This window comes from Mesocricetus auratus, unplaced genomic scaffold (genome assembly GCF_017639785.1).
Source record: "Mesocricetus auratus isolate SY011 unplaced genomic scaffold, BCM_Maur_2.0 Super-Scaffold_100006, whole genome shotgun sequence".
Lineage (NCBI taxonomy): Eukaryota > Metazoa > Chordata > Mammalia > Rodentia > Cricetidae > Mesocricetus > Mesocricetus auratus.
The window spans coordinates 5041343-5066359 of NW_024429190.1; the positions used below are offsets into that span (position 1 = coordinate 5041343).

General features: G+C 38.5%; 1 protein-coding gene and 1 non-coding gene across 6 annotated transcripts in view; both read left to right on the forward strand.

Moving 5' to 3' along the window:
• The window catches only part of LOC101840955 (zona pellucida binding protein), a 121121-nt gene that overhangs the window by 31064 nt on the left and 65040 nt on the right, over positions 1-25017 (forward strand). For all 5 annotated transcript variants that reach the window (XM_040746665.1, XM_040746662.1, XM_021234635.2 and 2 more), the window contains exons 3-4: positions 15579-15704; positions 19615-19764. In XM_040746665.1, the coding sequence (XP_040602599.1) occupies positions 15579-15704; positions 19615-19764 (276 nt within the window). The remainder of the gene's footprint in view (positions 1-15578; positions 15705-19614; positions 19765-25017) is intronic.
• Positions 12938-13065, forward strand: LOC121141023. The gene has a single exon (XR_005877975.1). It is a non-coding gene; the product is annotated as a small nucleolar RNA SNORA24 (small nucleolar RNA).

A 25017-nucleotide genomic window follows, 5' to 3' on the forward strand; every position in this document is an offset into this window, starting at 1 on the left:
ATTGAATCTGTAGACTGCTTTTGGCAAGATTGCCATTTTAATTATGTTGATTCTACTAATCTAAGAGCATGGGAGATCTTTTCATTTTCTGGTATCCTCTTTGATTTCTTTCTTTAAAGACTCAAAGTTCTTGATATACAGGTCTTTAATTTCCTTGGTTAACATTATTCCCAGATATTTGATGCTGTTCATGGCTATTGTAAAGGGTGATGTTTCTCTGATTTCTTTCTCAGTCACTTCATCATTTGTATATAAAAGGCCACTGATTTTTTTTTGAGTTTACCTTGTATCCTGCCACATTGCTGAAGGTGTTTATCACCTCTAGGAGTTCCCTTGCGGAGTTTTTCGGGTCACTTATGTAAACTATTATATCATCTGCTAATAGTGAAAGTTTGACTTCTTTTCCTATTTGTATCTCCTTTATCTCCTTTTGTTGTCTTATTGCTGAAGCTAGAACTTCAAGTACAATATTGAAGAGATATGGAGAGAGTGGACAGCCTTGTCTTGTTCCTGATTTTAGAGGAATTGCTTTGAGTTTCTCTCCATTTAGTTTGATGTTAGCTGTTGGTTTACTGTATATTGCTTTTATTATATTCAGGTACATTCCTGTTATCCATGATCTCTCTAGGACCTTTATCATGAAGGGGTGCTGGATTTTGTCAAAGGCTTTTTCAGCATCTAGTGAGATGATCATGTGGTTTTTCTTTGGCAGTTTGTTTATATGGTGGATTACATTGATAGGTTTTCTAGTGTTGAACCATCCCTGCATTTCTGGGATGAAGCCTACTTGATCATGGTAGATGATTTTTCTGATGTGTTCTTGAATCCGGTTTGCTAGTATTTTATTGAGTATTTTTGCATTGACGTTCATGAGGGAAATTGGTCTATAGTTCTCGTTCTTAGTTGTGTCTTTGTGTGGCTTCGGGATCAAGGTAATTGTAGCCTCGTAAAAAGAGTTTGGCAGTGAGCCTCCTGCGTCTATTGTGTGGAATACTTTGAGGATTATTGGAATTAGCTCTTCTTTGAATTTCTGGTAGAAATCTGCACTGCAGCCATCTGGGCCTGGGCTTTTTTTGTTTGGAAGACTTTTGATGACTGCTTCTATTTCATTAGGGGTTATAGGTCTGTTTAGATTGTTTATCTGCTCTTGATTTAGTTTTGGCAAGTGATATCTATCCAGGAAATTGTCCATTTCCTTTAAATTTTCGAATTTTGTGGAGTACAGATTTTCAAAGTATGCCCTGATCATTCTCTGGATTTCCTCAGAGTCCGTTGTTATGTCCACTTTTTCATTTCTGATTTTGTTAATTAGCATGCTCTCCCTCTGTCTTTTGGTTAGTTTGGACAGAGCTTTGTCTATTTTGTTGATTTTCTCAAAGAACCAACTCTTTGTTTCACTGATTCTTTGCAATGTTTTCCTGGTTTCTACTTGATTGATTTCATCCCTCAATTTGATTATTTCCTGGCGTCTGCTCCTCCTGGGTGAGTTTGCTTCTTTTTGTTCTAGAACAGTCAGCTGTGCTATTAATTCTCTAGTATGACGGTTCTCCAGTTTCTTCATGTGGGCACTTAGTGCTATAAACTTTCCTCTCAGAACTGCTTTCAAAGTGTACCATAAGTTTGTGTATGTTGTGTCTTCATTCTCATTGAATTCTAGGAAGTCTTTAATTTCTTTTTTTATTTGTTCCTTTACCCAGGGATGGTGCCATTGTGCTTTGTTCAATTTGCATGAGTTTGTAGGGTTTCTGCTATTTGTGTTATTGTTGAATTCTAATTTTAATGCATCATGGTCTGATAAAATACAGGGGGTCATTCCAATTTTTTTGTATCTGTGGAGATTTGCTATGTTTCCTATTATGTGGTCAATTTTAGAGAAGGTTCCATGTTGCGCCGAGAAGAAGGTATATCCCTTTGTGTTTTGGTGGAATGTTCTATAGATGTCTGTTAAACTCAGTTGGGTCATAACTTCTATCAGTTCTTTTGCTTCTTTGTTAGGTTTCTGTCTGGAGGTCCTTTCTAGTGATGAGAGTGGAGTGTTGAAGTCTCCTACTATTAGTATGTGAGATTTTATGTGCATTTTGAGCTTTAGTCATGTTTCTTTCACTAATGTATGTGCCTTTGTATTTGGGGCATAGATGTTTAAAATTGAGACTTCATCTTGATGTACTTTTCCTTTGATGAATATGAAGTGTCCTTCTTCATCTCTTTTGATTGATTTTAATTTGAAGTCTTGTTTGTTAGATATTAGGATTGCTACACCCGCTTGTTTCTTGGGACCGTTTGATTGGAAGATCTTTTCTCAACCCTTTACTCTCAGATAACGTCTGTCTTTGATGTTGAGATGTGTTTCTCGTATGCAGCCCAAGGAAGGGTTCTGTCTTCATATCCATTCTGCTAGTCTGTGTCTTTTTATTGGCAAGTTGAGGCCGTTGACATTGAGGGATATTAATGACCATTGATTGATGATTTTTGTTTGTGATTGATTTATTGGTAGTGAAGTTATTTTGTGTAGTTTCGCCTCCCTTTTTCTTTTGGTGTTTTTGTAAAGTGTGATTATATATTGCCTGTGTCTTTGTGAGTGTAGTTATCTTCCTTTGATCTGGGTTTTCCTTCTAGCTCTTTCTGTAGACCTGGATTCATGGATATGTATTGTTTAAATCTGGCTTTGTCATGGAATATTTTGTTTTCTCCATCTATGGTAATTGAAAGCTTTGCTGGATATAGTAGTCTGGGCTGGCATCCTTGTTCCCTGAGCGTTTGTAGGACATCTATACAGGATCTTCTGGCTTTCATCATTTCTATTGAGAAGTCAGGTGTAATTTGGATAGGTGTGCCTTTGTATGTTACTTGGCCTTTTTCTTTAGCTGCTCTTAATATTTTCTCTTTACTCTGTAGGTTTAATGTTTTGATTATTATATGGTGAGGTGACTTCTTTTTATGGTCCAGCCTATTTGATGTTCTGTAAGATTCTTGCATTTTCATAGGCATATCTTTTTTCAGGTTAGGGAAGTTTTCTTCTATGATTTTGTTGAATATGTTTTCTGTACCTTTGAGTTGTATTTCTTCGCCTTCTTCTATACTTGTTATTCTCAGTTTTGGCTTCTTCACGGTGTCCCATATTTCCTGGATATTTTGTGTTAAGGATTTGTTGGTTTTGAGACTTTCTTTGGTTGATGACTGTATATCCTCTAATGAGTCTTCAATACCTGAGATTCTCTCTTCTATCTCTTGTATTCTGTTGGTGATACTTGCATCTGTAGTTCCTGATCGTTTCCCCAACTTTTCTATTTCCAGCATCCCCTCGTTCTGTGTTTTCTTTATCATTTCTATTTCAGCTTTCAATCCTTCAACTGTTTGAGTTGTTTCCTTCATTTTTTTGGTTGTTTTTTCTTGGTGCTCTTTAGATTCTTTGAGAGATTTGTTTATTTCTTGAAAAATTTCCCCCCATTTCATGGATTTTTTCTTTGTTTTTTCTTCTATTTCTTTAAGGGATTTCCTTGTTTCTTCTTTGAGGGTCTCTATTATCTTCGTGAAATAATTTTTAAGGTCTGTCTCCTCTGCTTTGTCTATGTAGTGCTTTTCAGGTCTTGCTGGTGTTTTTTCCCTAGATTCTGGTGGAGTCATGTTGGTCTTTCTATTGCTGAGTGAGCTCTTATTCTGTCTTCTTCCCATCTCTTCTTCCAGTGGGTGCTGGTGGGGTCTTCTGTCTCCACTGGTCTCCTTCTTTCCTGAAGCTGAAGCTGGGGATGCTGACACTGAAGCTTAAGCTGAAGCTGGGTTTGCCAGAGGTTGGGGCCTGGAATGGCTGATGTCTTTCCTGAAGCTGGGCTCGCTGGAGTTTGGGGCCTGGAAGAGCTGATGTATTTCCTGTGTGGGCAGGTCTTCTGGATGCCAGGAGCAGCCCTGGAAGATCGAGGGGATGGGTGTTGGGCAGGGGATCGGGGGTGTCCCCGCCAGAGAGTCCCTGCCAGAGACCCAATCTCACCTTAAGCTTGGCTCACTGGGGTTTGGGGCCTGGAAGCGCCAATCCCAGTTTTCATCAGAGAGGCTTCATCCAGCAACTGATAGGAACAGACGCAGAGATCCACAGCCAATCATTCGGCAGAGCTATGAGAATCCTTAGCCGTTGGTTGTAAGAAACAGAAGCCGACCCAAACTGGTCCAGCAGAAGAGAAAGTCTTAAGGGAAGGTTACATATGAAGCTCGGTCCAAGCAGGCTCTGCAGACCAGGAACAGCATCCGTCTCTGCGGCTTGCGCACCTCCCGGCTCGAAGTTGTTATGTTTTTTGCCTTTGTTAAGAGTAGCTTTATGGTCCAAAAAGTGTGTGATAGTTCTTAGAAAGATGCATGGATTGCTGAGAAGTTATTCTACAGCTACTGGATAGCATATCATATAGTTGTTATTAAATTAAATCTATTTAATTCTGACTTTCCATTTGTTTAATTTACTCCAAATGATTAATCTATTGGCTAATGAGAATGGGATGTTGAAATTACCCATTTCTACTCTTCTAGACCTGTCTTTACCTTTATGCTCAAAAGTATTTTATGAAGTTAGGTAAGCTATTATTTAATTCATATCTATTATATTAACCTTATCTTTGGGATTTGTTACCTTTATTAGTACCCTGTGACCTTTCTCATTTTCAACTGACTTAGGCTTGGATATGTGCCTTGATAGATAGCTATGAGGGTAGGAACTCCTCCTTTGTTTCAATTTCCTTTACTTAGAATGTCATTTCTTCATCATCTCACTTTAGTGTGTTGGCAAGTGAGGTGATTTTTATGGAGAGAGTAGTTGAATTTTGTTTTTTAATCCAGTCTACACTTAAAGTTACTATTAAGAGATATTTAACATCTTTTGTCTTCTGAGAGGTCACTGGCTTGCTGAGTTAATAATGTGAGCACCCTTTGTTACCTATTCTGCTAGTAACAATCATTCCTGAGCTCCTGTGCTCCTGTCCTCCTCTTCTGTTTCCTCTTCTGTTTCCTCTGTAATTGCTGGTTTGTGTTTAGATTATCATAGGTCCTTATTTATTCTTTACTTCCAAAGGACAACTTTGTTAGATCTGGTAGTCCTGGTGCACAGTTGTTTTGTTTCAGGGCTTTTGAAATATGTTAGGCCATGTTCTCCAGGATTTTGGAGTTTTTGCTGAGAAGTCTGCTATTATCTTGGTATATCTCCCTTGTAGTTTATTCTTTCTTGCTACTCTGTTCTTGGAATTTTAACCATAATATAACATAGAAAGTTTTGTTTTTTGTTGTCATATCTTTTAGGGTTTCTAAATTCCTCATATAACTCATGTGCCAGAGGCCTCTGTTTTGGTCATGCCTGTTTTTCTTCCTTTGTTGCTGTGTGAACTGGTCATGCCTGTTTTTTCCTTTGTTGCTGTGTGAACTGGTCATGCCTGGTTTCCTTTGTTGCTGTGTGAACTGGTCATGCCTGGTTTCCTTTGTTGCTGTGTGAACTGGTCATGCCTGTTTTTCTTCCTTTGTTGCTATGTGAACTGGTCATGCCTGTTTTTCTTCCTTTGTTGCTATGTGAACTGGTCATGCCTGTTTTTTCCTTTGTTGCTGTGTGAACTGGTCATGCCTGGTTTCCTTTGTTGCTGTCTGAACTGGTCATGCCTGTTTTTCTTCCTTTGTTGCTATGTGAACTGGTCATGCCTGTTTTTCTTCCTTTGTTGCTATGTGAACTGGTCATGCCTGTTTTTCTTCCTTTGTTGCTGTGTGAACTGGTCATGCCTGTTTTTTCCTTTGTTGCTGTGTGAACTGGTCATGCCTGGTTTCCTTTGTTGCTGTGTGAACTGGTCATGCCTGGTTTCCTTTGTTGCTATGTGAACTGGTCATGCCTGTTTTCCTTTGTTGTTGTCTGAACTGGTCATGCCTGTTTTTCTTCCTTTGTTGCTATGTGAACTGGTCATGCCTGTTTTTCTTCCTTTGTTGCTGTGTGAACTGTTCATGCCTGTTTTTTCCTTTGTTGCTGTGTGAACTGGTCATGCCTGGTTTCCTTTGTTGCTGTGTGAACTGGTCATGCCTGGTTTCCTTTGTTGCTGTGTGAACTGGTCATGCCTGTTTTTTCCTTTGTTGCTATGTGAACTGGTCATGCCTGGTTTCCTTTGTTGCTGTGTGAACTGGTCATGCCTGTTTTTCTTCCTTTGTTGCTATGTGAACTGGTCATGCCTGTTTTTCTTCCTTTGTTGCTGTGTGAACTGTTCATGCCTGTTTTTTCCTTTGTTGCTGTGTGAACTGTTCATGCCTGTTTTTTCCTTTGTTGCTGTGTGAACTGGTCATGCCTGGTTTCCTTTGTTGCTGTGTGAACTGGTCATGCCTGGTTTCCTTTGTTGCTGATTGAACACACAAATTTTGATCTAGTCTCAAGTTTCTTGTGTTCCTTCTTTTGCCTATTCCAGGCCATTGGTGATGCTTTACATTGAGATTTTTATTTGACTCGTTGAGTTTTTCATTTCCAAAATTTCTGTCTATATATTTTATTTAAGAATCTGATTGCTGATTTCCTGTGTAGGTTGTTGTCTATGGTGATATCTTTTTTTGCACAAATAAAGCCTGTCTGGGGGTCAGAGAATGGAGCTTGCCACTAGCTAGCCATAGAGTTCTGGAGGTCTGTACAGACAGACAGGAAGTGATGTAGCTGGGCAGAAACAGGTTATCAGCAGGGAGAAACAGGAAATTGCTCTCTTTTCTTGCTGAGATGCCTAGGAGATAAGGTGTGGCCGTGGCTTGCTCCTTCTCTATGATCTCTCAGCATTTCCCTCTATATCTGACTCTGGTTTTTTATTATGTAGACCAATTAAGAACTCCTTTTATAGTTGTTGTTCTCATCCAGGTCTCTAATTGATTTCTTTTCATCTGTTTGAATCATATTTAATATGCCAGTCATCATTTATAAAGCGAGACTTTTGAATTCCTTGGCATTTTAGCCACGTCAGCATCTTCAGATGTAGTTATCGAGGGCTTTGGAACTTTCAGAGATACTGTAATTTTACTGATTCTTCTTAAGTGTGTATTTGTGTGTGTGCATGTCTGTGTGTGTGTGTATGTGTGTGTATGTGTTTCTCAGTTGCAATTTGTGTCTTCATAGTGGCCTACTTTGTGAGGGAAACTGACCATTCAATTTTCAGTACCACTCAAGTAAGAGAAAATGAAGTTTTAAAATAGCAAGGATATCAAAACAAACCAAATGCAGAAATATAGTTAAAATCAAAGCTAAATGGTATACTAACAGTAATCACAGGGAAAAAAGTCAGTTAGGTATAATAACTGTACACTGTACAGTCTTTCTGTCTTTGCACACTCGGAACCTCTTTTGGCCCCATGAGTTTGGTGATCAGTGCTTTGGAAGGTTGCATTGCTTCAGAAGGCCACTGGTTTGTGTCCCTAGGGAAAGCCCATGCCCAAGCTTATGACCATCTCCTGAGTACATTGCAGAGTACTGAAATCTGTACTGGAGGGGAAACTGCAAGAAACAGCACTATGCCTGAAGGTCAGGCCTTTTGAATCCTCAGTGTTACTTTTCTTGGATTAATATTTTCTAGGTTGTTAAAAGTATTTGATTAATTTCCAGAGTTCTAAAAATTCTTATTTTCATCAGTTCCATAAATGGGATGGTTTTTAGTTTTAATTGCTCTGCTATTTTCATTAGCTGCAACTTTTAAACTTGGATTTTAAATATTTTATATAACTGCCTCATTGTTATGTACTTGCCTCATTTTTATTGGAAAATATTAAATTTACTCTTAAAATTAACATTTGAATTGTGCAGGTAATGTCTATATAAAAGGTTTATTTTTAATTATCAAACTTTAGATTGGTAGAGTTTAAATACTGTGACTTTATATTTTCTGGCTATCTGGTGTTTTCTTGATAATGCCCTGAGTTTCCTTTGTTGCTTAGTTTTTTGGCATCTGTCTCTTAACCATTTTTTGTCCCTGGCTATGATCCTCTTTAATGTGTTCTCTTTTTATTTCTTATTTTCAGTTCAGTTAAGTTTTGGTTTTTATCACTCAGACATTAATTTTCTTCACTGAGTTTATTTATATTTTTTATACATGTACCTTAGTTTATTCCATTTTATGGTATGTGTGATTATTGCCATTTTATATGTCTATCTGTATGCTTGCTCAAAGAGTTTTGGGGTCTTTTTCATGTAGAGGTAGAGGCTTAGCCTTAGAGGACATGAATATTCTCGTCACTCACAACTCTAGTAACCGAACCTCGTACAGGCTATCTTACTACATCCTCACGGTGCGAATATGACTCAGCTCTTCTACTTCTAAAGTTAAATCTTCCTTATTTTTCATTGTATATACTAACCACAGTTCTCCCTCCCTCTCTCTCCTTCTCCTACCCCACATCTCCCCCCCTCCTACTCCCTAGGAAGTCAACAAAGTCTGGCATACAAAGTTGAGATAGAACCCACCCTCCCACCCTGCATCCCCTGTGTCATGGCTGAGCAACATATCCCTCCATAGGAAATGGATTTCAAAAAGTCAGTTCACACATCCAGGATAGGTTCTGGTGCCACTGCCAGCCCACTCTTCAACAGAACAAGCCACATAATTGTCACCCACAAGTAGATCAGTATTTATCCAGGGTATACAAATGGACTTTGGACTCCCATCCAACAATGAGAGATGTACTCTCACCCTGAACTCTTGGGGGAGAGTCTAGGCCCTGCCCTGGATGAAATGATAGACTATGGACACCCCCATGGAGGGCCTCACCCTCCCTGGGGAAATGAGGGGATATTGGGGGGTTGGTGGGAGGGCACAGGAGGAGGGGAGGGAAACGGAGAGGGACCTGAATTGACATGTGAAGCAACCTTGTTTCTAATTTAAATTTAAATAAAAAACTCAAAAAAATAATTCTTCATACACAATTACATTAAAATAATTTGAACCAGAAAAAAAAGAGGGTCTAGTTCATTCCCATGCAGGTCCCTAACTGTCAGACCATTGTCTGTGAACTCCCACTACCTTGGGTCAGCTGTCTCTGTGGTTTCCCCATCATGATCTTAACCTGACTTGTTCATGTGATCCCTCCTCTCTGTCTTCAACTGAACTTAAGGAGCTCAGGCCAGTGCGTGGCTGTGGGTTACTGCATCTGCTTCCATCAGTTACTGGATGTAGTTTCCATGGTGAAAATTAGGGTAGTCACTAATCTGATTAAAGGGGAAGGCCTGTTAGGACACCCTCTCCACTATTGCTAGGAGTCTTGTCTGGAGTCATCCTTGTGGATTCATGAGAATGTCTCTAGAACCAGGTTTCTCCCTAACTCCATAATAGCTCCCTCTATGAAGGTATCTCTTTCCTTGCTCTCCTCCTCCGCCCCTCCCTCAACTTGGTCTCCTTGATCCCTCACATTCCCATCCCCATCCCCTCCCTTCTCACCCTCTCCCCCAGTTTGCCCAGGAGATCTTCACTATTTTTCCTTCCTGGGGTCCTCCATGTGTGTCCCTCTCAGGGTCCCACTTTTACCTGGCTTCTCTGGGGCTGTGGCTTGTAGCCTGGTTATCCTTTGCTTTGCATCTAATACCCTTTGAGTGAGGACACACCATGTTTGTCTTTCTGGGTCAGGGTTACCTCCCTCAGGATGTTTTTTTCCTAGTTCTGTCCATTTGCCTACAAAATTCAAGATGTCATTGTTTTTTACCACTGAGTAGTACTCCATTGTGTAAATGGACTACATTTCCTTTATCCATTCTTTGGTTGAGGGGCATCTAGGTTGCTTCCAGGTTCTGCCTATTTCAAATAATGCTCCTATGAACATAGTTGAGCAAATGTCCTTATGGTATGATTGTACATCCTTTGGGCTTATGCCCACGAGTGGTATTGCTGGGTCTTGAGGTAGTTTGATTCCCAATTTTCTGAGACACTGCCGTACTGATTTCCAAAGTGGCTGTATAAGTTTTTGCTCCCACCAGCAGTGGAGGAGTGTTCCTCTTAACTCCACATCCTCTACAGCATAAGCTGTCATCAATGTTTTTGATTTTAGCCATTCTGATTGGTGTAAGATGGAATCTCAGAGTCGTTTTGATATACATTTACCTGATGACTAGGATGTTGAGTAATTCCTTAAATGTCTTTCAGCAATTTGAGTTTCTTCTGTTAGAATTCTTTGTTTATATCTATACTCCATTTCTTAATCGGATTATTTGGTATTTTTGTGTCTAGTTTCTTGAGTTCTTTATATATTTTGGAGATCGGCTCTCTGTCAGATGTGGGGTTGGTGAAGATCTTTCCTATTCTGTAGGCTGCCATTTTGTCTTATTGACCATATCTATTGCCTTACAGAAGCTTCTCAGTTTCAGGAAGTCCCTTGATTGTTCTCAAAGCCTGTGTTGCTGCTGTTATATTTACCATGTACTCTCTGTGCCCATGCATTCAAAGCTACTCTCCACTTCTATCAGCTTCAGTGTAACTGGATTTATGTTGAGATCTTTGATCCATTTGCACCTGAGTTTTGTGCCTGAGGATAGATTGGATCTATTTGCATTCTTCTACATGTTGACATTCAGTTATGCCTGCATCATTTGTTGAAGATGCTTTCATTTTGTCATTGTACAATTTTGTCTTCTTTAATTTCTATTGAAAATAGATTTTTTCCCTGACTCAAATTTTTCTCTCCCCAACTCCCCACCCACTGAAGTGCACATTCTTTCCTCTCTTTAGGCAACTAAACAACAACAAACAAACCAGAATAGAACAAATGAAACAAACAGACAAAAATGGGCCAAAGGGGGGAAACAAAATCACAAGAAACACTTACAGATACAAAGACAGACACACTTGCACACAGAAACATCCTGTAAAAACACAAAATATAAGAAAAGATTTGTAAGGTAAAACAAAAACAAACAAACAAACACCAAAAAGACCAAGAAAAAAACTAAACAAAACAATACCCAGACAAAGAATTACCAAAAATTCCTCCAAAGATACCACTGAGAATGTTTGTGTTAACCATCTACTGCTGGGCATGGGGCCTGATCTTAAGTGTGCTTTGTATACTCAGCGAGACTTCATTGGAAAAAATAATTTTCCTTTGTGAGCAGTTGTTTATTGGAGATAGCTTCTGGGTTGGGGATGTGTCTGGGATTGTGTCCACTCAGTGTTGGGACCTCATCTAGCTTGGATCTGTGCAGTCTTGTGCATACTGGCACAGTGTCAGCGAGTTCATGTGTATGTCAGTCCTGCTGTATTTAGAAGGCCTTCATTTGATGGTGTCTTCCATCCCCACTGGCTCTTGCAATCTTTCTTCCCCCTTCTGTAGGGTTCACTGAGCCCTGTAGAAAGGGACTGGGTGGAGACATCCCATTTAGGACTGAGTACTCCAAGGTCTCTAACTATTTGTAAAATTGTGTATTTGTGGGTCTCTGTGTTTGTTCCCATCTGCTGCAGGAGGTTGTGATGATGGATGAGCAGTGCACTGATCTATGAGTACAGCAGATTGCCATTAGGAGTCAGTAGCATTTGGTCTTCTTCTGGGTCCATAGCCTCTTTATTCTCACAAGTTCTTGCCTGCCTGAACAGTGTGAGGCATGGGCTCAGTCCTATGGAGTGGGTCTTAAACGTGGTCAGACAGTGGTTCGTTACTCCTGACTTCTGAACAGTGTGAGGCATGGCTCAGTCCTATGGAGTGGGTCTTAAACGTGGTCAGACAATGGTTCGTTACTCCTGACTTCTGTGTCACTATCGTACAAGTGTATCGTGGACTGTGGATTGCAGTGTGGACTGCAGTGTTTCCTGACGGGTTGATGGTTAGCTTTCATCTCTGACAGCATGCAGAGTCCCTTCCACTAGTTAGTAAAGATGAAGGCTCCATATAGGTAGCAGTTCAACTTCTCCATTTTAATGAATTATGTGGTATTATCTTCATCAATAGGGTCTTAGTATCTTCATTAGTTGTAGAGAGCAACTAATAGCCTTGGGAAGGTAGTCTAGGTTGTGTGAGGTTTCTATGGGGGCCCTTTGACCAATAACTCAATTGCATAGTAAGCCATTCCTGGTGCTGGAGGTTTTATTTGGTGGTAAGAAATGTCTAATTCAGGATTTCTATCTCCCGTTATTTGGTGATTCCATTTAGATTCTTTCATATACATACATACATATATATGTATATATATATTATAAATATTATATATGTATTTCAAGCTTTCACTGCAGTAGATTTCTATATGAACTTTCAAGTGACTGTTAGTTTTAGTTGTCCCTACTCATATTCTCTTCATTACGCCCCATTTTCCCCTCTCTGTTTATTCTACCCATTCCACTCTCCCCCATATCCATCTATAATTATATATTAATTATATATTTCATTTCCCCTTCCTATTTCCCTTCTATCCCTGCCCCCAGTTCACTTGATACCTAACCTCTGTGGTTATACATATTGTATACAGCCTCCTTATCAAAGACTTAACAGCATCATTCACATGTAAGACAATACATATTTGTCTTTTTAGGCCTGGATTAGTTTTACTCAGGATGATTTTTTTCCTATTTCCATTCAATTACCTGCAAATTTCATGTTTTTTTTTAATCATGAAGTAATACTCCACTGTGTAAAATGTACCATGTTTTCTTGATCTGTTCATTCACTGATGTATATTTAGACTGTTTGCAGGGTAGTAATGAACATGATTGAGCAAGTCTCTCCATGATAGGATATAGAGTCGTTTGGGTATATGTCCAAGAGGGATATAGCTGGATCTTGAGGTAGATCCACTCCCAGCTTCTTCTATCTCAATTATTTTCATTGTTGCTTTCTTTTACTTTTTCTTAATCAGACCACATATGTGTATATATAATTTTAAAATCAATATGTAAAATATTCTTAAACACTTCTGGTATGTTGCTAGTTGACGTGTTTATTATATTCTAGGTATGGCGATGAATTGCATTTAAGCAATATAACTGTACTTTATTCACTTTTGGGGCCTGTCAGCTGTGACATGCTCTCTTAGTAGCCCATGGAAATGCTTTTTGCCATTGGAAAAGCTGTTAATCTTTATATTATATCAGATTTGGACTTGCACAATTAGCATTCTTCACTGTTCAACACACTTCTGTATATGAAAGACCAGAGACCATATTGTCTGTCTTCACATTATAGAGAACTCTTCCATAAGGGACCTAGTGTTATTGTCAACAGGCTCTGACACAAAAATAAAATTTTATTCTTCAAGTAAGAGCTTGCATTTGAGAATAGTTACAAAGAAAAAAGGAAATCTTTGGAGCCTTCACTTCATATGTCACTTATGATTACATTGGCAAGTGTTGATCACTTATTATTAATAATTTTGGAGAGGTGTGTGTGTACCAATGGGAACTGATAAATACATAAGAAATGTGGGTATCTTCACTACCAGGTTGTTTGCTGTGTATCTCCCTGAAATTAATAAGCATTGAAAAGATTTTATGAAAAACACACAACCACAAACTGCTAGCTTATTGAGTGTGGTTTTCTAAATGATTACTAAAATGTTCCAGAAAAAATTGAAACTGTGTGTTCCCATGATTGTAGCAGTATTTTCCAACTATACTTTTTTCTGGAGTCAGAATATGCTATTCACAGAGGTCTTACTGCATTAGTAGCTAACATCTGTTTACTTTGAAAATGTTATGCTCATTTTGATGATATTTATTTTGGACCTCTTGACAGTGCTGAGAAACTCTTGAACTCAGGTGAAGTTACTGTGAATTAGTGGGAGGCTTATGGGAAAGCCAGAGTAATGGCATCAGGTCCTGTCAAAGAAGCCACACAAAAGGGTAGACCTGCACTCACTTTCCAAAGGTTAAGAAAAAGTAGGTAGTTACTAGAATAAGATAAAAAAGGGGTGACCCTGAGGACTGTTGTGCCTGTAAAGGATCCAGGGTGTGGAAAGGGGGCAGGGAGAAACAGGCAAAAGATCGGGCCGAGAAGGCAGAGGCTGTGAGTCGTGCCAAGACTTGAAGATGTGTGAATGCTTTGTAAGAGGGTGGGGAGAACCTTACACTGAGAACGAAGAACAGAAACAAGATGAGCAGGGGATGTTGAATGAGACCACCAAGAGCAATAGGATGTTGAATGGAATCAAAAGATGCCTTTGGAACATATAATGAACATTTTTTTAGCAAATAACTGTAAGAAAATAATGAAATAAAGAGTATCAAATGAAACTTTAGCTTACTCTGAGTAATTTTATATTTCATATAAATTAGCTAATTTCTAAACTAGATTTTATTAAATTATTTATTAGACATGTAGTTATTAAAGTCAACCTTAGTGCCGTTTATAATACATTTTCCTGCTCTCTCCCTTACCAAAATGTAAAAGAAAGGACCTGGGAAAATCATACATTCTTACAGAGACAGGTAATAAGAGAAAACATACCAAGTCCTTTTCATGTGACCATTATGATCTTAAATAATTAGCTAACTTATAATACTATAGTGTTGAATAGCAAATATTTAATGATCATAAATGATTAAATTGGTAAAAAGTAAAAGGATAATATAAGAAAATTATACATGATTATATTTATAAACATAGTGGTTTGGATCCTAAGAAAATGTTTGCAAATTAGACCCAGTAATTACTAAGTAAATGCACAGTCAATCAGGCTTATAATAGGAAGACAGCCTATAGATCAACATCAGCCATTTAATTGAAATATTGAAGATGAAAAATATTATCATGGGTAGAAGAAATAGTTATTTTTCTAGCTCATGCTATAACATTAATGATAAAAACAAATAACCAAACACAGTGACAATCGTTCATAACTAATGGAAGGCTATGGCTATTTCAAACATGTTTTGTTGTAAAAAAATACAAAGGCTTTTTAATGTTAAGAATTTAGATTATGTAAAATTATTCTTGTTTTATTGGTTCACAAGGAAATCTTGGTTGTGGTGAATCAGAGAAGTGTTGGCATGCAGTTGCTGACTGGTTACTGGGAAAGCTTAGTTCTTGAAAGCTTAGTTCTGAGGACATTCAGAACAACTGAATCTTGGACTGTGCTCCTTCTGTGTCTCTTAAAACATCTTTCTTGAGTTTATCATGATTATTTTAAGCAGAGTCTGACAAAATGCATGTTTAATAATCAATCATTGTATATATTTGTCAACTTTAATTACATTATTTATCTAGTATTCTATGCGATATTATTGTATGCAATATATTGTTCCTCTCATCTAAATGTGCATATGCACTATGCTCATGTTTGATGTCCTTGCAAAACACATGAAGTCCAGCTAGAGAATTATCTTAATACTGTCACTGTAGTTATATACTGAGAATGAACAGGGTCGATGTATGTGATCTCTGAGTAAAAAAGCCAAAACACATTACATTCATGTTTGGGACAAACACCCTCACACATGAGTAACTAAATGTACACAGTCAAATAAAATATATTGTATGCTTCTTAATGTAATTACATGGAGACAGTGAAATTAAATTATCAACAAGTAACAAAGAAATGTCAGAGAATGTAACCCAAGCTGCAAAATGTAAGGTGTTATTAGACAATTAAAGAGTATCAAATATTATTGGAACATTTTAATATTGTATTTCAGTGAGCGTATATGTCATGCTCCATCAAAAGAGTCCACATGTGCTATGTGTAACCCAACGACTGAGAAACACTGAACTGGTAGACCCATCATTCCAATGGCATGGGCCAAAAGGAAAAATTGTTTCAGGTAGGATTTTATTTAAGTTATTGTAATTAAATTGATACATCTCGGATTTTCTCACACTTAAGGGAATATCTAACATATTTATCATTCAGGTATGTTTTTATTGTCTCATGGAATTGATATGGCAATGTTGATACCACAAACATTTCCTGTTGTCTTTATTAAGGATGAAGACAGTAAAAAATTCAATTGTTTCAAGAGTTCCATTTTATGTAGAAATAAATTTCTGATTTCATTATTCTTCTTTTACTTATGTACCTATTTTCTTGTGGACTGTCTATTTCATCTTTGCTCTAAATCCTGAATTTGTTAATTGACTTTACAGTTTATTATAAAACCTGTACTCATTAACAATAGATTTTTCTATACATAATAAGATATAAAACAAACATTGATTACTAAGTAGATGTTGTAACATGAGTTCTTATACTTTCTTAATTATCTGTGCCAAATACAGTGTATATATATATGTTCATACATTTATTGACACTTCTGAGTAGGAAAATTTCATTTTGAATTATTACTAAGAAATGCGTAACTTCATTGATGATGTTATATTTAAAATAATGTTAATATTTTATTATAATACTATGTTTTCTGAAATATATAGTAACCTCTTAATTTATTAATATTTTAAAAGGTAGCATATTGAGATAAATGTGTAATCTTTTATCAGAAACTATTCATGAACAAGTAGGCATTAAAACAGAAATATATTCTTTTATATTACATTTTTCAGCTTCATCCAGGATATAGAAATGGGAGATCTCAAGGCATAATTCTCTATGTAAGGTCCTTGAGGGTGGGTATATCTGTCTATTCATTTCTCTTTCAAAATATGCAGCAAGGCTTTTCATATAATAAAAAATGTCAGTGCTAACAGCATTCTGCTTTAGAACTATTTCTAAAGATATATAAGTATTAAATCATTTACTTAACATGGAAAAGGATATGTAGTAATTTCCTGAGATAATGCTTTCAATTCTAATGAATGGAGTATTCAATTCTTAATTAAGAAAATGTTAGTATCTGAAAGTTTTATGACACAAACTTAGTGATGAGCTTTCAGAATAACAACCTGTCTATTTAACCTGTCTATTTAATAATTTATTATTTTTATTGAATTGAATAACCATATGAGTTAGGCAGCTATGCCTTGTCATTATTCACTGAACAAATGAACTGGGCTTCAGAAGATGAAGTGGTTACCCATGGTTGTATAGTTTGTGAGAGAGAAAGGAGCCTTCACATCTGTATCTTAATACTCAAGAATAGGGTTACCCTCCATTTGACAGCATAGCTTTCTTCCAGTATAATACTTCTGCTAAAGCAAAAAGGGAGCTTACATCCCATCCTTTTTCCTAACACAGCAACACTGTAATTGATTGACAAGCCTGAGAATCTAATTTTCCATTTGCTTCTTCTGTAATCCTTAGTGCTAGAAACCATTGTGTGTAGTGATAAGAACTATTGGCCATTAATGGTTACACTGTAATTGACTTTGTTTTGGGCACACCATTTCATGTGCAGATTGGGAGATTCTATGACTCACTCTTAAACCATATAGACAATATTTAGGGTATAATTAGATAAATACACTATATAAAATATATACTTTGTATATACATGTTGCTTACTATATATGCTTACTTGCACTGCATATATGTGTGTATAAATTTTCATAAACAGTACTGTATTTCTTATAGAGTACCAGGCTTTTTCTTTTGGGCAACCAACCAGCTCCCAAGTTATGACATGGCGACTCCTTATTAGTTATGAATGCTCAGCCTAGCTTAGGCTCATTTCTGGCTAGCTCTTTTAATTTAACCTGTTATTTACCTTTTGTCTGGGGTGTTTTTACTTTTGTACGTCTTATTTTCACTGCCTCTGGGGTGTTGCTGGCAGGTGGCTACCTGGCTCCTTGCCCTGGACCTCTCCCTGTCTCTCTCCTCATTCTCTCCTCCTCCTCTCTTCTCTTTCTTTTTGAGTCTAGAGTTCTTCTACTAATTCTCTTTGCCTGTCATCCCAACCTCTCCTTTCTTCTGCCTAGCTCTTGGCTATTCAGCTCAAGGTGAGAGAAGTGCAGTCCATCTTTACATCGTTAAACAAATGTAGCACAAATAAATGGAACACACCTTTACACAGTTATGTGATACTCTTCAGCATAAAAAAATGAACATACCTTTACACAGTTATGTGATACTCTTCAGCATAAACAAAGGAACACGCCTTTACACAGTTAAGTGATACTCTTCAGCATAAACAAATGGAACACACCTTTACACAGTTAAGTGATACTCTTCAGCATAAACAAATGAACACACCTTTACACAGTTATGTGATACTCTTCAGCATAAACAAATGAACACACCTTTACACAGTTAAGTGATAGTCTTCAGCATAAACAAATGGAACACACCTTTACACAGTTAAGTGATACTCTTCAGCATAAACAAATGAACATACCTTTACACAGTTAAGTGATACTCTTCAGCATAAACAAATGAACACACCTTTACACAGTTATGTGATACTCTTCAGCATAAACAAATGAACACACCTTTACATAGTTAAAGTGATACTCTTCAGCATAAACAAATGGAACACACCTTTACACAGTTAAGTGATACTCTTCAGCATAAACAAATGAACATACCTTTACACAGTTAAGTGATACTCTTCAGCATAAACAAATGAACATACCTTTACACAGTTAAGTGATACTCTTCAGCATAAACAAATGGAACACACCTTTACACAGTTACGTGATACTCTTCAGCATAAACAAATGGAACACACCTTTACACAGTTAAGTGATACTCTTCAGCATAAACAAATGAACATACCTTTACACAGTTAAGTGATACTCTTCAGCATAAACAAATGAACACACCTTTGCACAGTTAAGTGATACTCTTCAGCATAAACAAATGAACACAACTTTACATAGTTAAAGTGATACTCTTCAGCATAAACAAAAGGAACACACCTTTACACAGTTAAGTGATACTCTTCAGCATAAACAAATGAACACACCTTTACACAGTTATGTGATACTCTTCAGCATAAACAAATGAACACACCTTTACACAGTTAAGTGATAGTCTTCAGCATAAACAAATGGAACATACTTTTACACAGTTAAGTGATACTCTTCAGCATAAACAAATGAACATACCTTTACACAGCTAAGTGATACTCTTCAGCATAAACAAATGAACATACCTTTACACAGCTAAGTGATACTCTTCAGCATAAACAAATGAACACAACTTTACATAGTTAAAGTGATACTCTTCAGCATAAACAAAAGGAACACACCTTTACACAGTTAAGTGATACTCTTTAGAATAAACAAATGGAACACATCTTTGCCTAGTACATTCCACAACAAGATAGCATCTCTTTCAATGCAAGGAGAATACTAGGAGTGCTTTATGTCCATATGTCATTCTTAGTTTCTGACCACTTAGACCAGTGGTCCTCAGCCTTCCTAATGTGTGACCCTTTAATACAGTTCCTCATGCTTTGGTGACCCCTTCCAATCATAAAGTTATTTTAATTGCTAGTTCCTAAGTGTAATTTTGCTACTGTTAAAAATTGTAAATATCTGATATACAGGATATCTGATATGTGACCTCTGTGAAAGAGTCATTTGATCCCACAAGGGGTCGCAGCCCACAGATTGAGAACCCCTGACTTACACAGTCCCACAGTTGATGAACTCTGGTTGGTGGAAGCTTGATTTTAAGGTCTTCCTAGCATCTACTGATAGTAAGCATCAAATACAGTTATTAACTTTGTGTAACTACTTTTTGTGGCCATAAATTTTGAGGAATTTTAGGTTGCTTTAAGTGTTTAGCATTTTGTCTCCCTGTTTGATTTAAGTAGCTGTGTATTATACCTTTATTAGAAAACACCACCGCACAAGTGACGTCCACAGGAAGCCTTGTATTTCAGAACTTTGAGGAAACCATGAGTGGAGTTTATACTTGTTTCCTTGAGTACAAACCAACTGTGGAAGAAACTGTTAAAAATCTTCAACTGAAATATGTTATTTATGGTAAGAAGCAAATTTAATTATGTCTTAACATATCTCAGTGTTTTAAAATGCTTAAACATTTAACAAGTTTGTTATTTTTCTATACTTTTATTATTTGAAAATTTTAAATTTAAATATTTTGATCATAATCTTGACCTCTCCCAAATCCTTCCAGATCCTCTCCCCTGTCCTCCCCACTCAACATTAAGTTCTTTCTCAAAAAACCAAAATAACCAATACCAACAGTAGAACCTCACCCCAGACAAGAAAACAAAATAAAGCACCACCTCCAAAACCAAACCAAACCAAACCCCTCCTAACTATAACCAAATAAACACACACACACACACACACACACACACACACACACACCAAACAAAACACCACTAAAACAAAACAAAAAAACACCCCAAGAACCCTGTATAGTTCAACTATTTCTGAATATAATGCCTGCCCTGGAGTGGTTGAAATACCCAGTGTTATTCCATTGGAAATGATTCATTTTTCCTTTCCCAGTAAGTATAAATGATAGTTAAGTAGTTAGCCTTTAGTGGCTAGGTTCCCTCCCTCCTCCTTCCCTCCATCCCTCATTTCTCTTTTCATTAATTCATTTAAAAATAACAACAAAATATATGATAAACAAAATCTATCACATCAAAGTTGGAAAAGCGTAGGCATTTCGGATAGATTGGGTAGAACAGGTATCCTGGAGCTCGGGAGCCAAGGGCTACCACAGGCCACAGTAAGCCTAGCAGCTTACAGCCCTGCTTCAGGGAAAGGCTTCCCCAGTGTATCGGCTCTGCTCCGGCAGGAGAGGGAGGGTCTTCCAGCTGGGGATGTTTGCCCAGTGTAGCAGTTTTGCTTGGCAGGAGAAAGTTTCCCGGGTGAAGCTGGTACAGTTCAGCTCTGCTCCCGGAGAGTAGAGAGCAGAGTGTAATACTCACTCTGCCAGGGGGAAGGTTTCCCCGGCAAAAGTGTTACAGCCCTGCTCACTCTGCTCTGCCCAGGGTCGCCTCTGCTCCCCCGCAAAAGATCTTCTCCCAAAGCTCATCCTAGGGGTTTATTGGGAGGGACGAATCCAGGAGAGTGGGTGTCCTCTGCCAGAGGACAGCCGGGTAGTACAAGCAGCCACAAAGTGAACAGACTCAGGGTTTATATAGGGATTCCAGGGTGGGGATTGGTCAGATTTTAATCTCCTGGTCAAGGATTGACTCTGGTTTCAGGGCCAACGTGTCTTTCTTTCTCTGGTCCTTTTTAGCCTCTTGGCTCTAATTTTAGGGCCAGGGTGCATTTCTTTCACTGACTCTGATTCCAGGTATAAAGTGTGTTTCTTTGGCACTGGTTTCAGGGTCAGGGTACATTTCTTTGGTTCTGGTTGCAGGGCCAAAGTGTGTTTCTTTGGCTCTGCTCAGGGTGTATTTCTTTGGCTGGACCTTTCCCCCTATATAAAGAGCACAAGAGAAGGCACGAGAATCGGAGACCCAGTTGTTCACACTCTTAGGAGTCTCATCAAAATACTAAACCGGAAGCCATAATGTAAGCACTGAGGACCTGGTGCAGACCGTACAGACCTTATTCAAGCTGCTCCAGTCTCTGCTGGTACAGACTGTAGAGACCTTGTGCATGCTGCTTCAGCCTCTGTGAGTCCCTATGGGCTTTGCTCCCATTGGTTTAGAGGGCCTTGTTTTCTTGGTGTCTTCCATAGCCCTGGTTTCACACCCCTCCTGACTTTTCTTCCTCAAGGTTCCCCGAGCTCCCAAGAGAGGGATTTGATGGAGACATCCCATTTAGGGCTGAGTGTTCCAAATTCTCTCTACTCTCTGTGTGATGGTCTGTGAGCTCTGTGTTTGTTCCCATCTGCTGCAGGAGGAAGCTTCTCTGATGATGGCTGAGCAATGAGTGTAGCAGAATAGCATTAAAAATCATTTTATCACTACATTTTTCTTTCTCCCTCCCTCCCTCCCTCCCTCCCTCCCTCCCTCCCTCCCTCTCTCTGTTCCTTCCTTTTCCTCCCCCCATTCTCTCCCTTTCTTCCTTTCACAGAATTATTTGCTTTTGCCCTGGGTTCGTGGGCTATTTAGTCTCAGGTGGGCTGGTTCCCATTTTCTGGAGTGGGTCTTAAGTCAGGTCAGGTATTGGTTGGCTACTCCCATAAACTTTGAGTCGTCATTGCCCTAGCTTATCTTGCAGGTAGTACACCATTGTAGATAAAGCATCTGTGGCTGGCTTGGTGTTTATCTTTGTCTTTGGAGGGCATGCAGAGCTCTTTCCTGTACCATAGATGCTGTAATGTGTGGGTGAAAGCTATATATAGGCACTGTCTTGACATCACCATGTTCAAAGATTTGTTTAGGTGTTGTCTTCAGTACTGGGGTCTTGCTGTCTGTGGAGAGCAACCTATATAGTCTTTGAAAAAACCTAGGTTTTATGGGTATTCCTATGGGGTCCCCTTCAGCCAACAACTTAATTAGATGTAACCCAGTGCCAGTACAGGAAGCTTCATTTTGAGACAAGAGATGACCAGGTGGGACGCTGTCTCCCCATTATTTGGTGATTTCATGTAGATTGCTATCATATATATAGAGATATATACATATATGTATGTATGTATTAGGACATTTGTACTGGATTAGCTTTCCATGTTTCCCCTCAGATGTCCCTTAGTTTTAGCTGTCTCTCTGCGTATCCTCTCTACCTTCCTACTTGATCTTCTCATTCCAGCACCACTTTCCATCCATATCTATCTTATTTCCCTTTCCTAACAAGATCCGTTCCCTCTAGTCCCTTTTTCTATCCTCTGTGATTCTATAGACTATAGATTGTAGCTTGGTTATCATTTTCTTAACAGCTAATATCTACATATAAGTGAATACATAACATATTTGTCTTTCTGGGTCTGGGATACCTCACTTAGGATAATTTATTTCTAGTTCCATCCATTAGCCTAAAAATTTCATGATGTCATTTTTAATGGCTAAGTAATACTCCATTATGTTAGTGTACTACATTTTCTTTATCTAGTCTCTTGTTGAGGGTTATCTAGGTGTTTCTAATTTTTTCTTTTAGGAATTTAGGAGGGAAGTTTTTTAAAAAACAATAAGTTTATATTTTTGACAAGATTTTTTTGTTTTATTTTATTTTATTATTTTAATTTTAAATAGCTTGCTTAACATGCCAATCCCAGTTCCCTCTCCCTCCCCTCCTACTGCACCCCCTACCATCCTCCCCAGCCTCCCACCATATCGCCACTTCCTTCCACATAGGGGATATCTAGAGTCTATCATTTCACTCAGGGAAGGGTCCAGGCACTCCCCTAAGAGTCCAGGCTGAGAGAGCATCCCTCTTTGTGTTATGGACACATGATGTCTGTTTGTATGCCAGGGATAAACACTGATCCACTGCTCAGGGCCCCATAGGTTGCCCGGGCTTCCTCACTGACTCTCACTCTCAGGGGGTCTGGATCAGTCCCATGTTGGCTTCCCAGCTGTCAGTCTGGGGTCCAAGAGCTGTCCACTGTTCAGATCAGCTGTCTCTGCTGGTTTTGCCAGCCCATACTTTGCCAATTTGCTCTTCGCTCCTCTCTCTCTGTCACTGGGTTCCATGGGTTCAGTTCAGTGTTTAACTGTGGGTGTTTGCCTCTGCTTCCATCAGTCACTGGATGAAGGCTCCAGGATGGTTATAGACATCAAGTTCATTATCAGGAATGGGCATTCGAGGTGGTCTCTCCACTATTGCTTAGCTTGCCAATTGGTGTCATCCCTTTAGATCACTAGAGGTCACTCTGGTGCCTGATCTGTATTCGATCCTATGATTCCCTCTTCCCCCTATTCTACCCTCACCCACTCAAGTTCCTGTTCCCCCATGACCTACTCTCTCTTCCTCTTCTCCCCCCTCTCTTCTTCCCAGCTCCCACTCCCCCCCCGACCCCTCGCCGTGTTCCCCATCAATTCAGAGGATCTTGTCTCAATCCTCTTCTCTTGGGTACTATGCATATATGCATATCTTTTAGGTTCTTTCCTGTTTCCCAAACTCTCTATCAGTGGAAGTGCAGACTGGCACTATCCTGATCCATGTCTAAAATCCATATATGAGTGAGTACATACCATGTTTGTCTTTTTGCGACTGGGTTACCTCACTCAGGATGGTTTCTTCCAGTGCTATCCATTTACCTGCGAATTTCTAGATTCCATTGTTTTTTTTTTTTTTTTTTTGCTGAGTAATACTCCATTGTGTAAATGTACCACATTTTCTCTATCCACTCTTCAGTTGAGGGGCATCTAGGTTCTGGCTATTACAAATAATGTGCTATGAACATAGTGGAGCAGATGCCCTTGTTGTATGAATTTGCATCTTTTGGATATATGCCTAAGAGTGGAATTGCTGGGTCTTGTGGTAGATTAATTCCCATTTTCCTGAGGAAACTCCATACTGATTTCCAAAGAGGCTGTACGAGTTGGCACTCCCACCAGCAGTGGAGGAGTGTTCCCCTCTCTCCACATCCTCTCCAGCATAAATTGTCTTCAGTGTTTTTGATTTTAGCCATTCTGACAGGAGTAAGATGGTATCTCAGAGTTGTTTTGATTTGCATTTCCCTGATGGCTAAGGATGTTGAGCACTTTCTTAAGTGTCTCTTGGCCATTTTAGCCTCCTCTATTGAGAATTCTCTATTTGGTTCTGTACCCCAACTTTTAATTGGATCCTTTGGTGTTTTGGAGACTTGCTTCTTGAGTTCTTTGTAAATTTTGGAGATTAGCCCTCTGTCAGATGTAGGGTTAGTGAATATCTTTTCCCATTCTGTGGACTGCTTTTTTGTCTTGTTGACTGTGCCCTTTGCCTTACAGAAGCTTCTTAGTTTCAGGAGGTCCCATTTGTTAATTGTCGATTTCAGTGTTTGTGCCACTGGTGTTATGTTTAGGAAGTGGTCTCCTGTACCAACTCATTGAAGAGTATCTCCTACTTTCTCTTCTAAAAGTTTCAGTGTGGCTGGATTTATGTTGAGATCTTTGATTCATTTGGACTTAATGTTTTCTGTTATTATTTTAGTTGTAACGTTCACTGTTGGTATGGTTATTATTTCTAAGTAATCTATATCTATTCTAATTTAATTTTTAACTCATTTGTGCAATCCTCCTGATTCAGTTTCATGAATGCTGGAAATACAGGTATGTAGCACTGCACCTGTCTGCTACTTTCCTTATTTTCCTTCCATTTGCCTTATAGCTAATCATGTTTTATGGATTACGTTTTAATCATTATATGTAAGTTTTAAATTTA